General features: G+C 42.1%; 2 protein-coding genes across 2 annotated transcripts in view; both read right to left on the minus strand.

The window, feature by feature from the left end:
- The window catches only part of LOC124041325 (extensin-3-like), a 57297-nt gene extending 56018 nt beyond the window's left edge, over positions 1–1279 (minus strand). The window contains exon 1 of the mRNA XM_046358836.1: positions 1205–1279. Coding sequence (XP_046214792.1) covers positions 1205–1279 — 75 coding nt within the window. The remainder of the gene's footprint in view (positions 1–1204) is intronic.
- The window catches only part of LOC124035667 (leucine-rich repeat-containing protein 4C-like), a 100531-nt gene extending 86734 nt beyond the window's left edge, over positions 1–13797 (minus strand). Inside the window, 1 exon segment of the mRNA XM_046349241.1 lies at positions 12197–13797. The gene's annotated coding sequence lies outside the window, so the exon portion shown is untranslated.
- Between the last annotated feature and the right edge of the window lie 649 nt (positions 13798–14446).

Genomic DNA, 14446 nt, shown 5'->3' on the forward strand with positions numbered 1-14446 from the left:
TAGGCTACTTGACCACCAATATGGAGTAGACTACTTGACCACCACTATGGAAAAGACTACTTGACCACTACTATGGAGTAGTTTACTTGACCACCACTATGGAGGAGGCTACTTGACCACCACTATGGAAAAGACTACTTGACCACCACTGCCAACCCCTAAAAGGTATGCACACGCTACAGCTGCGGTCACTTATCCAAACCTCACATGCCCCTACTCCTCCTCTGGTACAGTACAATTGGATGTAAAGGAGAGGACAGTAATAGGAGCAGTGCATGCCGGCATCCAGTGTGACAGAAGAGATGTCTCTCAGATTATTCCCTGAGATTGATGGGAGAGAGGAGCAGCCATTGATTAATCCATCGACTGAAGGAATGTAGTGCTGCGCTCCTCCGGATCTGCTGTCCTTTCCCTGGATGGCACATTCAGAGAGACAAGCTAGAGACAATGACTAATGAGCGAGCCCACTACAGCCGCTGTGTGTGTGTGTGTGTGTGTGTGTGTGTGTGTGTGTGTGTGTGTGTGTGTGTGTGTGTGTGTGTGTGTGTGTGTGTGTGTGTGTGTGTGTGTGTGTGTGTGTGTGTGTGTGTGTGCGTGTGCGTGTGTGTGTGTGCTAATGTGGGCTGTGTGTGTGCCCAGAGCACCTGTGTGTGTTTGCATGAGTTTGTGCCTGCCTGGCTGCTTGCATTTCTGTGCTTGTGTGTATGTGTGCAGGATGTCTGTACGTGTCTGTCGACTTAGTTGATTTAGAAAGCCAGTGCGTTGGTCCACAGCTCACTGACGTCTTCAGTCTCCACATGATTGAAATAGTAACTCTGATCCTTAATAAGAATCTAGATCAATGTCAGGAGTGCCTGAACCCAAAATCAGAAAACTCTTTGAAGACTGGATTGATTACCTTAACTACCAAAATCCTGAATGAAAACACATTGCTGTTCCTATTTACTCTACTAGTATGGTATTGCACCGGGTCGCTAATGGTGTTAAGAGCTCCAATAAAGATCAATGCCTGTGTAGATCATTGTAGTGCTACAGAATTAGCTTGAGCCGACAAAACAATAACAACCACAAATAAAACAAAATACACCAAAAGATCCACTCTTAGCTAAGCCATTCTACAGCCAAATAATGACTCAAGATCTCATCCACAAATAAACCACTTCGAAGAGAAATTAGTTGAAAAGAATGTGCATGAATAGCTCACGATCCCAACATCCTGTGTAGGACTTCTGTATGTTAGTTTGAGTGTCGGCTTCCTGCGGCTGGGGTCAAAATACATATTTCTAAGGTCAATTGTTGTGGGGTGACTCAACTACGGCTTTGGTGGTCATGAAATTTTGTCAGCCGATTATTGTCATGAAAATAACGGCCGGTCTCATGATAATTGAACGTTAATTAGCATAAACACTTTCGCATCTCCAGGCTTCCACGCATAGCCTGTAATTTGAAACAGGTCCTCCTATATGCTTAAAATAGAGTTATTTATGCAACTTTAGTTGTGATGCAAACCTTAGAATGTATTAGAAATTAAAACAGCCTAAGGCTGCATGATGTGACTCTAATAATAATTAGGAAAATGTGCATGAAAGGCATGCACTCTGCTTTGTTTTAAAAAAAAGAATAATAATCTGGAAACACTTCATCAGTCTCTCATTCACAATTTGACAAGCTTGACAATATTCTCACCCATCTGACTATTCTCAATGTAATCTATTCTTTACATGTAGCCTACTAATATATGCATGGAATTATTTTTAATTTAGAATGGCCCAAAAAAAACATGTCATCCATAAACTGCACTCGAATGGAGGAGGCGTTTTTAATATGCCAGGTAGTCTACAAAGGTTGTAAAGCGGATTAATATCCATCATTTTAAGAATTGAGGAATAAATATAGCAGCATGAGAAAGCTGGGATCATCTTTTAAATAGTGCCTAGTCAAAACTCACACGTGATTGCACAATGACTGGGCTTATAAGAAAAGGTTTCACTAGGCTCTATAGGCTATGGGCTCTCTAACCCTGTTCCAGGGGTCATAGGCCTAAAGGATACACTTAGAGTTATTTGGCCACTTTAGTTGGAATGCAAATCTTATCAAAACAAATAGGCCTATACTGAGCTAGGCTACATAAAGTATGCGACGATGATTTGAAAAAGTCGCAAAAAATGCATGTGCTGTTTCTTGCCTTCCTTTACAAGTGATATTGTCACACATCAGAATATTCTCAATGTAATCTTGTCTTTACATATCCTATACAATATACGTGTGCAATGAGTTTTGATTGAGAATGGGCCATTATCAGGGTTGGGTAGGTTACCTTCTAAATGTAATCAAATCAAATGAAAGTTTATTTGTCACGTGCGCCGAATACAACCTTACAGTGAAATGCTTACTGACAGGCTCTAGCCAATGGTGTGGGGAAAAAGTATGTGTGTGTGTGTGTGTGTGTGTGTGTGTGTGTGTGTGTGTGTGTGTGTGTGTGTGTGTGTGTGTGTGTGTGTGTGTGTGTGTGTGTGTGTGTGTGTGTGTGTGTGTGTGTGTGTGTGTGTGTGTGTGTGTGTGTGTGTGTGTGTGTGTGCGTGTGTGTGTAGAGTAGCAAGGCTATATACAGACACCTGTTAGTCAGGCTTATTGAGGTAGTATGTACATGTAGGTATCATTAAAGTGACTATGCATACATGATGAACAGAGAGTAGCAGAAGTGCAAAAAGAGGGGTTGGCGGGGTGGTGGGACACGATGTAGATAGCCCGGTTAGCCAATGTGCGGGAGCACTGGTTGGTCGGGCCAATTTACGTAGTATGTACATGAATGTATAGTTAAAGGGACTATGCATATAAGATAAACAGAGAGTAGCAGCAGCGTTGGTGGGGAAAAGCACACAATGCAAATAGTCCGGGAAAACATTTGGTTACCTGTTCTGGAGTCTTATGGCTTGGGGGTAAAAACTGTTGAGAAGCCTTTTGGTCCTAGACTTGGCACTCCGGTACCGCTTGCCATGCGGTAGTAGAGAGAACAGTCTATGACTGGGGTGGCTGGGGTCTTTGACTATTTTTAGGGCCTTCCTCTTCCTCTGGTGTGGAGGTCCTGGATGGCAGGCAGCTTTTCCGCAGTGATGTACTTGGCCGTACGCACTACCCTCTGAAGTGCCTTGCGGTCGGAGGCCGAGCAATTGCCGTACCAGGCAGTGATGCAACCGGTCAGGATGCCCTCTTTGTTGCAGCTGTAGGACCTTTTGAGGATCTCAGGACCTATGCCAAATCTTTTTAGTTTCCTGAGGGGGGAATAGGCTTTGTCGTGCCCTCTTCACGACTGTCTTGGTGTGATTGGACAAATCTAATTTGTTGTTTATGTGGACGCCAAGGAATTTGAAGTTCTCAACCTGCTCCACTACAGCCCCGTCGATGGGGATGTGCTCGGTGCTCCTTTTCCTGTAGTCCAAAACATCTCCTTAGTCTTGGTTACGTTGAGGGATAGGTTGTTATTCTGGCACCACCCGGCCAGGTCTCTGACCTCCTCCCTATAGGCTGTCTCATCATTGTCGTGATCAGGCCTACCACTGTTGTGTCGTCAGCAGACTTAATGATGGTGTTGGAGTCATGCTTGGCCATGCAGTCGTGGGTGAACAGAGAGCACAGGAGGGGACTGAGCACGCACTCCTGGGGAGCTCCAGTGTTGAGGATTAGCATGGCAGATGTGTTGCTACCTACCCTCACTACCTGGGGGCGGCCTGTCAGGAAGTCCAGGATCCAGTTGCAGAGGGAGGTGTTTAGTCCCAGGATACTTCGCTTGATGATGAGCTTTGAGGGCACTATGGTGTTGAACACTGAGCTGTAGTCAATGAACAGCATTCTCACATAGGTGTTCCTTTTGTCCAGGTGGGAAATGGCAGTGTGGAGTGCAATAGAGATTGCATCATCTGTGGTTCTGTTTGGGCGGTATGCACATTGAAGTGGGTCTAGGGTTTCTGGGATAATGGTGTAATGTGAGCCATTACCAGCCTTTCAAAGCACTTCATGGCTACAGACGTGAGTGCTACGGTTCTGTAGTCATTTAGCCAGGTTGCCTTTGTGTTCTTGGGCACAGGGACTATGGTGGTATGATTGAAGCATGTTGGTATTACAGACTCAAACAGGGACATGTTGAAAATGTCAGTGAAGACACCTGCCAGCTGCTCAGCACATGCACGGAGCACACATCCTGGTAATCCGTCTGGCCCCGCAGCCTTGTGACCTATTTAAAGGTCTTACTCACATCGGCTACGGAGAGCGTGATCTCACAGTCGTCCGGAACAGCTGATGCACTCATGCATGTCTCAGTGTTGCTTTCCTTGAAGCGAGCATAGAATTGATTTAGCTTGTCTGGTAGGCTCATGTCACTGGGCAGCTTTGCGGCTGTGCTTCCCTTTGTAGTCTGTAATAGTTTGCAAGCCCTGCCACATCCGATGAGCATCGGAGCCGGTGTAGTATGATTCAATCTTAGCAGTCTATTGACGCTTTGCCTGTTTCATGGTTCGTTGCAGGGCATAGCAGGATTTCTTGTAAGCTTCCGGGTTAGAGTTCCGCACCTTGAAAGCGGCAGCTCTACCCTTTAGCTCAGTGCGAATGTTGCCGGTGATCCATAGCTTCTGGTTGGGGTATGTACGTACAGTCACTGTGGGGACGACGTCCTCAATGCACTTGTTGATAAAGCCAGTGACTGATGTGGTGTACTCCTCAATGTCATCGGAAGAATCCCGGAACATGTTCCAGTCTGTGATAGCAAAGCAGTCCTGTAGTTTAGCATCTGCTTCATCTGACCATCTTTTTATAGACCAAGTCACTGGTGTTTCCTGCTTTAATTTTTGCTTGTAAGCTGGAATCAGAAGGATAGAGTTGTGGTCGGATTTACCAAATGGAGGGTGTTACAGTTAATAGTTAGTTACCTGTCCAAAATTGTCATCAGTAACATAACTTTTGGATTACCCAATTTCAGTAACGTAATCTGATTACATTCAGTTACCTTTAGATTACTTTCCCCTTAAGTGGCATTAGAAGAAGATACAAATATATTACCAATTGAACAACATCTATTGCAGGTTAAATCAATGTTAAAGTTTACATAGCTGGCTATATATGGAGGTAAAATGTTATTTTATGGGTTGGTTATGTAGGCTTCTTCTAACCCATCTCTTTCTATTACATTTAATAATATGATTAAATTATATCTATACATTAATATATATAATTTATAAGTCCGAAAAAGGATGTAGCAACTAAATATTGCCCCTTCAAGTCTATCAAACATTTACGAGTTTGAGCATGTGTCCCATTAGGTCTATAGAGTTTAGTTTTTTCAGAATTAATTAAATTGAGCAATTAAAGCACCACTTTTATTTCATAGGCTGGGATCCGCACTGTGCAGCTGTTGCATTTTTCACTAGCTGTCCACTGGTTTCAAAAACAATGATTGATTGGCATCTTAAACTTCTTGAATTCAAACATTATTGACTTCAAATACATATTTAGATTGTGATCAGCCATCCCCAACAACCCCAATCAGTAAGCCACAAATAGCTAAATGAGAGAGCAACAGTGTGATTCACATCAATGCGCAATGTAGATATCAATAATAAGTGATATCCGTATCGCTGTAGACTATACCACTGCTGTCATCCTTACCTCCAAGAGTTTATTCAAGTTGGATAATCTGTAGTCTACAAAAGCTTTTCCGGCGATCCATCAAACACATTTGTGACTCATTTCAGGAAACTAGCCAAATGTCGTTTCATATGCCTTAATAACAAACGTGTATCCCATCTGTAAATACGAATACAATTGTTAAATTACGAGCCAAGTTGGTTATGCCACAGAAAAGGACAGCAACCTTCCCACTAGCTTGTCATCATAGTGGTCTCTGATTTATGGTCAGACTCGCTCAGGTGGAACAAACTTAAATTTGAGCTTTTTTTCAATGCTGATTTAAATGTCATTAAGAAAACAGAGAATTGTCAAAGATTTTTTTCACAAACATCCTTTCTGAATTTAAAAGTAATCTTCGAAGTAATCATCTAGTTTTTCAAAAGTATCTGTAATCTGATTACAATATTTTTGATAGTAACAACGTACTACAGTTATGCTTTTTTTGTAATCGCTTACATGTAACGGATTAAAGCTGATGGGTTATTCCTATTTTTAATAGATGCCATTAAAACTCTGTTTTCTCACGTAATTGCATAGCATAGCCTATAGAACTGTTGCGCAACATGGGTTTATAGGAACACTTATTAATTCCATGCATCAACCAGCTATGAAGAGCGGGCTCTTGCTGTGCAAGAGGTGATCCTTTTCCGCTCAAACTCTGAATGCCAGGGCTCTCATGAAGTGTTTGATTTTATTTTCGAATTCATTTGCATTGATGACAGAGTGATTAGAGGGACAATAGAGTGCTGAGTACCAGGCCATTAGCAACTGGCCGTAAGCAAGTTTGGTAGGCTACTAATGACTCGTGACTGCTGGTGTGACAATCACCATAACAGCCCTAGACTCAACCATTGCCTAAATCAGCACCTAGACATGGGAAGTCATCAAGGGACTGAACTCATGTAACAAACCACCAATCATCTGAGATGATGCATCCAGTTAGAGTTTATAGTGTATATTCTCACAGCACCGCAGCACTGCCTTGGTACCCCAGCCCTCCTCCTCATCTCAACCTCCCCCATGGTGTTTCTATCTGCCGGTCTGGCAGCCAACACTTACCCCAAAAGGTTTCTACCTGGAACCAAAAAGGGTTCTTCAAAGGGTCCTCGTACGGGATAGCCAAAGAACCCTTTTAAGTTCTAGATAGCACCTTTTTTCAAAGAGTGTAGAAAACACAGGACTGCCTGACTTTTAAATTTCCCTTTCACGACCAATCCAATACCCAGAGAACATTTCTACCCAGAGAAGATGAAAGATGTACGGGCGGTTCCATTATTGATAGAAGTCCCCAGCAGTCAGAGAAATGAATGCTAATGGTGTCCTAAGCTGGGGCTTTACCCAGATTAATCCGATTTAACAAATGAACATTTATTAAATGGCACAAAGCGATGGCCCTGATCTGAACGGAGTCACAGTCTGAAGAAATAAGCAACATTTGAAAGGAGGATGTGGAAAAAGGAACATGGGCATATGCTCTGTGGCTTCATGAGGGGCTGACACCTTGTCGCAATGCTACCCTTTTCTGGCTGACAAGTTCATTAATTTTTTGACAGGGCCGCTTGGCACAATTTTCAACGGATTACTGAGACCGCAACGAGGGGAGGAATTGGACATGAAACAGACGTCTGAGGAGGTGACAATGTTATCAACTGAAATCTGTCTTGATGTTAGCAGCAGCAGGACTGTTCCCTCGGTCCTCAGTACCCACACTGCACCTGCTCTGAGACCACTGCACCACTGGGGATGCCTGAGACACACTGGGGATTCTGTTGTTGTCACCAGAACATAATAAAATAAACAAACACGTAGGTGCACATGACTCTAGGAGATTATGGGAAGTTGTCATTGTATCATTGACGTTTTACAGAGCATGGACCTACAACAATGATGAAGGCACTACTGTACGTGCTGAAATGTTGACCATCTTACTGCAATATTAAAAAACAAGAACTCCCCCCCCAGCCCCAGACTGATGACTTTCTATCACCTCTATAGAAAGGAAAGCTCAGGAGGGAAGTGGACCTTTGAGAAGTGCTCAACATGCAGAAGGGATAGGCTCCTCATAGGCATGAATCACTGCATCAGGCCACAACAAACACATTTCGTCTTTGGGATTCATAGAGTGGATTTATCATGCTAAAATCTTTGACAGGGGAAGAACATAAAATGAGCAGTCTAATTTGTCTCCCCAAGGCAACATGCTTTCTCAAATAGGGTGAAAGATGTTCACTCCCTCACTAACCTGAGGGAATAGGGGGCCACTTTAATCAGTTGACAGAAAGCTGCGATCAATTCTACAACAGTAGAATGACAACCGTAACCTCAGTTGCAACTGAAGCTATAACATTACTACTCCTATTACTTCTACTGTGATGTATTATTAATGATTGACTACTACTGTTACTACTAAATGGCATATACTTCCAACACTGAAAGGTAGGATAGATACTGCATTTGTCAAGCTAAAACCAAGTCATAATATTTTCTGCTCGTTCACCAAACCTTACTAACTGTATCGCCTAAAATGACCTTCATATATCCATGATTCAATGTAGCTGTATTATAGGAGAAGATGGTAAAAACATGATGGACAAATAATATTTGATAGTAGCTTGTATCCAGTATATACAGTGCCTAATTCCACATTTTGTTGAGTTACAGCCTGAATTCAAATTAGATACAATAGTTTATTTCTCACCAATCTACACACAATACCCCATAATCACAAAGTCAAAACATGTTTTCTAGAAATTCGGACTTTATTGAAAATGAAATACTGACAGAAATTATTTACGTAAGTATTCACACACCTGAATCAATTAATGCATGTTAGAATCAACTTTAGTGATTAGAGTTGTGAGTCTTTCTGGGTACGTCTCTAAGAGCTTTGCACACCTGGATTGTACAATATTTGCACATTCTTCTTTTTTTTATCAGGCTCTGTCAAGTCTTGTGTTTTAGGTTATTGTCCTGCTGAAAAGTGAATTTGCATCCCAGTGTGTTGGAAAGAACTAGGATTTTTTGCTTAGCTCTATTCCATTTATTTTTATCCTAAAAATCTCCCTAGTCCTTGCCGCTGACAAGCACACACATAACATGATGCAGCCACCACCATGCTTTAAAATATGAAGAGTGGTACTCACTGATGTATTGTATTGGATTTGCTCCAAACATAAGTAAACTTCTTTGCAACATTTTTTGCAGTTTTACTTTCGTGCTTTATTGCAAACAGTATGAATGTTTTGGAATATTTTTTATTCTATCCCAGCTTCCTTCTTTTCACTCTGTCATTTATATTAGTATTGTGGAACAACTACGATGTTATTTTTCCATCCTCAATTTTCTCCTATCACAGTCAATAAACTCTGTAACTGTTTTAAAGTCACCATTGGCCTCATAGTGAAGTCCCAGTGTGGTTTCCTTCCTCCCCGGCAACTGAGTCAGGAAGGACGCTTATAGCTTTGTAGTGACTGGGTGTATTGATACACCATCCAAAGTGTCATTAACCTCTTCAGTCGACCCTCTACTTTTTCTAACATTCTGTTAAAAATCGCGCAACATTTCAGCGCCCTGCTACTCAGGCCAGGAATATAGTATATGCATATGATTAGTATGTGTGGATAGCAAACACTCAGACGTCGTTTATAAAACTGGTTAAATCACGGCTGTGACTATAACAGAACGTGCGTTTCATCGAAAAGTGCAAGAAAATCTGATCACTGAAAATGGAAATATATATCCATGCGCGACTTCCAGGAATTGTTCAAAGTGAACCGAATTACATGAGACCGAGGTTTCAGTGCCTACAGCTTCCACACGATGTCTAGAGTCTTGTCATTTGATTCAGCTTTGATTCTTGGTCAAACCGAATCAAGGGAACCGATTCCCTCCGGTCTCCGACCGGATGTTTTGGTCGAGCTCTTTTCAGACATCTTTTCGAGACGGACAGCTAAAGAATTTACATCGCCTCCTGATGAATTTTATCGCTTATTAACGTGTACTAATACCTAAAGTTGCATTAGAAAAGTATTTCGAAGTGTTTTGTGAAAGTTTATCGTCGACTTTTTGAATTTTAAAAAATGACGTTACGTTATGAAACGCTATTTTTTCCGTTTATCACACAGTCTTCATAGATCGATATCTAGGCTATATATGGACCGATTTAATCGAAAAAAAGGCCCAATAGTGATTATGGGACATCTAGGAGTGCCAACAAAGAAGATGGTCAAAGGTAATGAATGTTTTATATTTTATTTGTGCGGTTTGTGTAGCGACGACTATGCTAATTATTTTGTTTACGTCCCCTGCGGGTCTTTTGGGGTGTTACATGCTATCAGATAATAGCTTCTCATGCTTTCGCTGAAAAGCATTTTAAAAATCTGACTTGTTGCCTGGATTCACAACGAGTGTAGCTTTAATTCAATACCCTGCATGTGTATTTTAATGAACGTTTGAGTTTTAACTAATACTATTAGCATTTAGCGTAGCGCATTTCAATTTCCAGAGCTCTAGATGGAACGCCTGCATGCCAGGTAGGAGCAAGAGGTTAACAACACGAATATTCAACACATGTTTGAATGGATATTCAATGACTGATTTTTTTTAACCTATCTACCAATAGGTGCCCTTCTTTGCTAGACATTGGAAAACCTCCCTGGTCTTTATGGTTGAAACTGTGTTTGAAATGCACTACTCAACTATAGAGATGAGGTAGTCATTATTGCACTATTATTGCACACAGAGTGAGTCCATATTGTGTGACTTGTTGAGCAAATGTTTACTCTTGAAATGATGTAGGCTTGCAACAACAAAAGGTTGAATACTTCTTGACCCAAGACATTTCATTTTTTTTTCATTTGTAAACATTTCTAAAAACATAATTCCACTTTGAGATTATAGGGTGTTGTGTTTAGGCCAGTGACACAACATCTCAATTTAATCCATTTTAAATTCAGGCTGTAAATCAACAAAATGTGGAGAAGTGCAGGGGTGTGAAAACTTTCTGAATGCACTGTGGAGTACCTATTTCATTGTTTTCAGACAAATGGGTGGTTGAAATAAGAAAACACAATTGGTTAAATTCACATGTAAGAGAGTTGTATACTGTATAACAATTGCTTTAAGCATGCAGATATGATAAAACCTCATTTTGAAGGAGTCAAATTTAATCCAACGTTCATTACTGGCTATATGCAAGGCCCTGTGTGTGCATGTTCTCTGTGGTCTTCTGTCTTGCTGTCCCTCTGCGAGATCAAAGAGACCACTGTGTGAGAAGGAGGGTTCAGTGTGTGTGTGTGTGTGTGTGTGTGTGTGTGTGTGTGTGTGTGTGTGTGTGTGTGTGTGTGTGTGTGTGTGTGTGTGTGTGTGTGTGTGTGTGTGTGTGTGTGTGTGTGTGTGTGTGTGTGTGTGTGTTTCCATGTGCTCCTAGTGCCAAGAATGAATGAATGAATGGGTGAGATGGATGAATGAATGGAGAACCAATCCGTTTCAACCTATACACCATATCCCATACCACGGCACACTGTACATCAGTGCATGGTGATCAATTATCATAACTGGAATATAACCAAAACACCATTGCTTCATGTATGTGTGCTATACACCACACATTATGCTTCGTTCGTTTCTAGCCATCAGAGTTTCTAGCCTACGTTCGTTTCTAGACATCATGACGAGCGAAGCTTGTCATTTCAGCACCACGTTCATGAGAGACAGCTCCCTCAATACCAGTAGTGAGCTAACAGCAATGCCTCCGCATTAAAACAGACACTACCCTCCATGGATAGGTGGAAATGAAAGTGCATTAGCTACAGCCCTATAGTGTTCTTGCAAACATCATTCTCAAAGACATGGCAGTGCTCATATGTTAGGCTTTCCACCGGGCGCATGCGAGGAGCCTTAATAACATAACAGTGTGAAGTCAATTGCACAGCAATGTGCTCTACAAATAGCTATTGGTGGGCCTACTGTGCATATTATAATCAGCATAACATATTAGATATTCTGAATGTTATTTGGCCTTTGGTATGTGCTGAAATCCAACGGTCCGAATAGAGCAAATGGGATGCAACAGACTGCATCACCACTACTCAACAAAACAGAGTCAACCATCCTCTCTACACATTTTGATCAGTTTGGGCTATTTGTGGTATCAGCATCAGCCTCATGATAAAATAAAATGTGTATAGGTTAGTCGAATAAAGGCTGAATCGACAATCATTTCCTAGAGCGTTCCAACACATACGCACGAACACACACACACCGAATGGTCCATTCATCACATCACACAAAATATGCTTTTTTTGTCAGATTAAGTCGGATGAAGCTTTTTGTTTAGTCTATGTCGTAATATAACACGACAAAGTGAGATAGAGCAGCAAAGGAACGCGGATTTTAAATAGCCTACCTCTACCAGATTACCAATATGCTTTAGCTAAAACCGTAATTCAATGTGGGCAAGGTTTTAGTGGCATTTAGAAATCAATTCTACAAAACAAAATTAGCACATATAACTTACTTGTCACCAAAGATGCTGATGTTAGCAGGATAGCTGATTCAAACAACGACAGTTGGCTCTTCAGCTCCTTCCCCTCGAAAACTGCATCGAAAATACATCCGCAATTCTCAAGCAATTTGGCAGACTCCGTGGTGATACTTTCACACACCTTATCCGGTCCCCAGATTGCAAACGATGTAGAATTTAATCCATCAATGAATATCAATCAATCGGTTGAGATTTAGGATTTGCACATTGATAATAGAGTCAAATTATTCATCACCATAATCATATTTTTCAAGAAGCAAATAACACGGAGGCACAGTTGAAACTAATGGTTCGATGCAGAGCGATATCCCGCTGTGAGGTTAACAAGGCACAATTATATCTATGTCGCTGTCCGATACCATTTGGTGAATCAGGAGAAATCCGAGCTCTTCCCAGATCCAGCCCTTATATTTTTATTTTCAATAAAAACAAACCAACCTCTTCAGAGACAGACCACTAAAGACACCGTCTCACGCAGCCGTGGACCCCCAGATTGATAACATCCTCAAACCTCATCATAATCTACGGCTGAATATCATCGACATACATATTGAGCAAAAATAAAGAGGTTGATAGTTGTCTTCCCGCTGTCACGCTTTTCGCTGGAACTTTTCTCACGCTTCCCCTTGCCACTCTGCAGCCCCACTGGAATCTGATTAGATTTCAACGCACAACCCAGTGCGGATTTCAAGATTCTTACTAATCTTTTCCTCCGTATTGAATGTCGTTGGTCGGGGTCCCGGAGTTGATGTAGCCTATGAATTCTTCGGTGGATTGGACGAAGAATGATACAGTCGTCAGGTTTATCTTTGTCTCCTGATAGATTATTCCATCGATGTTCATAGGCGTCAGTCAGTATGTTTGATGTAAGCACCTGCGGCGAGTCAGGTGGAAAATCCAGCAGGTTGTATAGCCTATAAATGCATTAAAGCCTTGTTTACAGGGTTAACAACGAAATCCCCTTCCTTGGTCTCTGACTCTCAAATCTAAGGCAAATTTTATGAGTATGTTTCATAGGATGAACTAATATAACGCTATATATTAGGCCTATTATAGTTCCAAAGGTTTCGTGTCCCGAAGTCTCATTGCGTCTCGAGAGCCGTTTGTTCACCAAGCTGCTCCTGTCAGTTTTCCCCCACAGCAATCATAGCCTCCTCTCTCTGTTCTCTTGCTCTATACGTATGTCAGACAGGACTCTCCAGTACAAACAATCCACTGATATCTCACAAGAGGGAACGAATATCCACCTAGTGATGATCCTCCGTGCGCGCTCTTCGCCAACTCAAATTGCGCGTTGGGATGATGGCCAATAGCTCTGACCACAATTTATCAGGCTAATAATTAGTTTACATCCAACAATCTACAGCTTATACATGCAATGCATGTGTGCACTCTCACATAGATCATATGATACCATGCATGTGCAAGTTCGAAGGTCTAGACAATAGATAGTGGACAGTGTGTGGAAGTAGTTTCTCCTCTGTTGCAGCGTGCCGATAGCCTCACACCCAGAACGCGCTGGCTTCCTCCCTCACTCAAAACAAGACCATTTGTATTTCGCCAGTCAGTGCAGAAGAAATACTCCCTCTAGACTGGCTGAACACCTCTCCTTTGACGCACATTCACGTGTTGCGTCTGCCTTGTTGTGGGTCCCTCTATAATTTCTCCACGTACCCTTTCTCACTGTTGATGGGTGAAATACAATTATCCAATTTCCTGCCATCATCTACCCGCTGATTGGTCAATTGCATTATCACTTGATATCATGAGGAACGATGCGTCTGGGGGTAATATGGATGCGCGTGTGTTTGCCCCCTGTGCGTGCACGACTTAAGAATGTGTGTGTGAGTTAGAGAGAGAGAGAGAGATAGAGAGAGAGAGAGAGAGAGAGAGAGGTGAGGCCTGTTTCTCAGTGGCTCCCTGCACCAGATGGGACACGACTGCCACCTACCGACCCCTCCCCCCCTCCCCCACCTCTATGACACCATCAGAGCCACAGGCTACTGGAGCAGCCGGTCAGAACACGGTGCTTTTCTCATCAACTCACGTTTCACAACGGGTCCCATTTCTTATGGCCTATGCTGTGCATTATGCACACAGACACTACTCAAGATCACACCCATTGTAGCCAACATAATTCAGCGTGAGTTTCAACAAAACATACATACTCCCATCGAGCAATATCTGTAGCACCTGACCAGATACAATTAAATAGCCAGGCCA

This window comes from Oncorhynchus gorbuscha, linkage group LG01 (genome assembly GCF_021184085.1).
Source record: "Oncorhynchus gorbuscha isolate QuinsamMale2020 ecotype Even-year linkage group LG01, OgorEven_v1.0, whole genome shotgun sequence".
NCBI classification, from domain to species: domain Eukaryota; kingdom Metazoa; phylum Chordata; class Actinopteri; order Salmoniformes; family Salmonidae; genus Oncorhynchus; species Oncorhynchus gorbuscha.